Source organism: Entelurus aequoreus, linkage group LG03 (genome assembly GCF_033978785.1).
Source record: "Entelurus aequoreus isolate RoL-2023_Sb linkage group LG03, RoL_Eaeq_v1.1, whole genome shotgun sequence".
Taxonomy (NCBI): domain Eukaryota; kingdom Metazoa; phylum Chordata; class Actinopteri; order Syngnathiformes; family Syngnathidae; genus Entelurus; species Entelurus aequoreus.
In genome coordinates this window covers 54185459-54189024 of record NC_084733.1, presented here as the reverse complement: position 1 = coordinate 54189024, position 3566 = coordinate 54185459, and the positions used below count along the sequence as shown (strand labels likewise).

The 3566-nt window shown below is 39.7% G+C and overlaps 1 protein-coding gene across 2 annotated transcripts in view; it reads left to right on the top strand.

Annotated features, from left to right (window-relative positions):
- ppm1aa (protein phosphatase, Mg2+/Mn2+ dependent, 1Aa) overlaps positions 1-3566 on the top strand; it is a 52952-nt gene that overhangs the window by 400 nt on the left and 48986 nt on the right. For both annotated transcript variants that reach the window (XM_062042168.1, XM_062042169.1), the window contains exons 2-5: positions 695-1548; positions 1633-1750; positions 3171-3282; positions 3391-3448. In XM_062042168.1, the coding sequence (XP_061898152.1) occupies positions 712-1548; positions 1633-1750; positions 3171-3282; positions 3391-3448 (1125 nt within the window). In that variant the 5' untranslated portion in view covers positions 695-711. The remainder of the gene's footprint in view (positions 1-694; positions 1549-1632; positions 1751-3170; positions 3283-3390; positions 3449-3566) is intronic.

Below are 3566 nucleotides of genomic sequence, written 5' to 3'. Positions count from 1 at the left end.
GTAAGTCGTACAATGTCTTATCATTGAGTCGGTAACGTGAACGGTTGGCCAAAGCTAGCTTCTTTAGCTTCATCGCTAGCTTGTTAGCAAGGCCGAGGGCTCTCCTTGCCTTAGCAGAAGTTAGCTATGAGGGAAAAGGGTCAAGGCCCGCAAGTAGGAAAGACTGATTGTTTATTTGTTTTGTGGTTTAAACGTTTCCACATAGTCCGCTTGTTTATTTAAATACATTCAAAAGGCGTCCCATTCTAAGAAGACTTAATTTGATGAACACAACGATCATTTTATGTTGCTTATCAGCCGTGTGGCTAGTCGATTAGCCACCGTTAGCATTCAGTGCTAGTTACGAAGGCTTTGACTAATTTAACCCGCCGTTCTAGTGTGTTGTAGTGCGAAGGTCATAGAGATGTTACAATGTGTTCGGTTTCGAATGTGAGTTGCAGAATCGACAGTAGCGTTGGTTTAATATTTAACCTGGTTAGGCAGTCGAGAAAGGGCGTTTCAAATCCGTCTACACTAAGTGTGCCTAATATTATGTAGCCAAAATATGTACACAGGCGTGCTATTTTTAGACTAGTACAAGCAGCCTGAATACTAGGTTGCCAAATTTTGGGGACAAATGAATGAACGATATGATTTATCTATTTGATGGCTGAACTCATGCTGTATTTTTCTTAATTAATTATGTATTTTGCAGGTCTAAAGAAGGACAAAATGGGAGCATTTCTGGACAAACCAAAGATGGAAAAGTACAATTCCCATGGTGAGGGTAACAGCCTGCAGTATGGGCTGAGCAGTATGCAGGGCTGGCGGGTAGAGATGGAAGATGCACACACAGCAGTGATTGGCCTGCCTCATGGTCTTGACCTCTGGTCATTCTTTGCTGTATATGATGGCCATGCTGGCTCTCAGGTGGCCAAGTACTGTTGTGAGCACCTGTTGGAATACATCACCAGCAACTCAGACTTCCAAAGTGCTCTGCAGGAGCATCCATCGGTGAAAAGTGTAAAAAACGGCATCCGCACAGGTTTCCTTGAGATCGATGATCACATGCGAACCATCTTGGAGAAGAAGCACGGTGTGGACCGCAGTGGCTCCACAGCGGTCGGAGTGATGGTTTCACCCAGCCATGTCTACTTTATTAACTGTGGGGATTCACGGGGACTCCTGAGCAGGGGGGGAGCCGTGCATTTCTTCACGCAGGATCACAAACCCAACAACCCTCTGGAGAAGGAAAGGATCCTGAATGCTGGTGGCTCAGTCATGATCCAGCGAGTTAATGGCTCCCTGGCCGTGTCTCGGGCCTTAGGAGATTTCGACTACAAGTGTGTGCATGGAAAAGGCCCCACAGAGCAACTAGTCTCTCCAGAGCCTGAAGTTTATGCAATAGAAAGATGTGAAGCTGAAGATGAATTTATTATTTTAGCTTGTGATGGCATCTGGGATGTCATGGCCAATGAAGAACTGTGTGACTTTGTCAGGTCAAGGTTAGAAGTCACAGATGATCTTGAAAGAGTCAGCAATGAAATTGTTGACACTTGCTTGTATAAGGTAGGCTATTTTTATCTCAGCAAAATCATGCTGGAATATTTGCACAACTTTGTTCTAAATCTGACCTTTGTTTTTCTTCCACAGGGAAGTCGGGACAATATGAGCGTTGTTTTAATCTGTTTCCCTGGAGCGCCAAAGGTATCCCCAGAGGCAGTTAAACGGGAGGCTGAGCTGGATAAGTATCTGGAATCAAGAGTAGAAGGTAGGCACAACAAACTAGAAGGTATAATGGCTAGTGTGCATTAGATCGGAATGTTATGACTGTTTGATCGGTGTCTAATAGAGGCTGTATAGTAACAACACAAATTTGACCAAACAACAAAGAGTGTCTTAAGGCTCTGTCGTCTTAGAACTATTGCTAGTAGGTATGTCCGATAATGGCTTTTTGCCGATATCCGATATTCCGATATTGTCCAACTCTATAATTACCGATGCTGATATATACAGTCGTGAATTAACACATTATTATGCCTAATTTGGACAACCAGGTATGGTGAAGATAAGGTACTTTTTTAAAAAAATTTATAAAATAAAATAAATAAATTAAAAACATTTTCTTGAATTAAAAAAGAAAGTAAAACAATATAAAAACAGTTACATAGAAACTAGTAATTAATGAAAATGAGTAAAATTAACTGTTAAAGGTTAGTACTATTAGTGGACCAGCAGCACGCGCAATCATGTGTGCTTACGGACCGTATCCCTTGCAAACTGTATTGATATATATTGATATATAATGTAGGAACCAGAATATTAATAACAGAAAGAAACAACCCTTTTGTGTGAATGAGTGTAAATGGGGGAGGGAGGTTTTTTGGGTTGGTGCACTTAGTGTAAGTGTATTTTGTGTTTTTTATGTTGATTTAATAATAAAAAAAATTACAAAAAAACCCCAAAAAACGATACCGATAATAAAAAAAAAAACTTGATACCGATAATTTCCGATATTACGTTTTAAAGCATTTATCTGCCGATAATATCGGCAGGCCGATAATATCGGACATCTCTAATTGCTAGTTAGGATTCCCGCTCGTCGAAGGCTGGGCTGCATGCTTGTAGAGGTGCTCTGCATGTTCCACACCTGGTAATGCACACTCCCAGGCCTTGTACTTTGCCTTTTATAAACACTTGTATTTGATTACACAGTAAATGCATGACACAAGAAACGCTTCTTGTTCGCTTCCCATTTCGAAAACCTTTTCTTTATCTAGATGTTTTTAGTCATATATTTGCTGAAGTTTAAATCAATACAATCAGTATCAATCATTCTTATCATTGTGTTTGTAAAAAATGTATATTGCATCGACAATAAGTAGTTCTTATAGGCTGATATTTAACCCTGTCCTTATATAAAGGTTGATATTTTCCAATGTAACTACAATTGGCAGCTAAGCTGATTCATTAAAACCCATTACATAGTATAGAACCTCAGTAAGAGAGTACCTGGATATGAGAACTGTATAATTTATTATATTACATAATATCAACCTAATAATCTCTAGTCAGCACATTTTTCCCTCTGTTTTATCATTACTTTCCATTTGTAGATGTCCATGCTGTTTTGTTGAATAAATCTCTGCCTCTGTGTTAAAATAGCTTAAAATTATATTTTCCTCTATCAGACATCCTCAAGAAGCAGGGGGATGAAGGAGCACCAGATTTGGTCCACGTCATGAGGACGTTAGCATCAGAAAGCATCCCCAACCTTCCCCCTGGAGGAGAGCTTGCAAGCAAGTATGTGATTTATAATAACCATGATATTCAATAACCTGTTTCGTACATGTCTTTTTTTCTATGCATTAGAAATATCCATTAACTAAGGATTTTCTTTTTTCTCCCCAGACGAAGTGTTATTGAAGCGGTGTACAACAAACTCAACCCTTATCGAAGCGATGACACAGTAAGTATCCCATCTTCTCCTCACCCAAACACTTGAATTCCTTGAGGCTGTGCTTTGAAGTATGCATGCATTTTGACAAATGGTGATAAACTATAACCCGCACGTCAGTTAACGCATT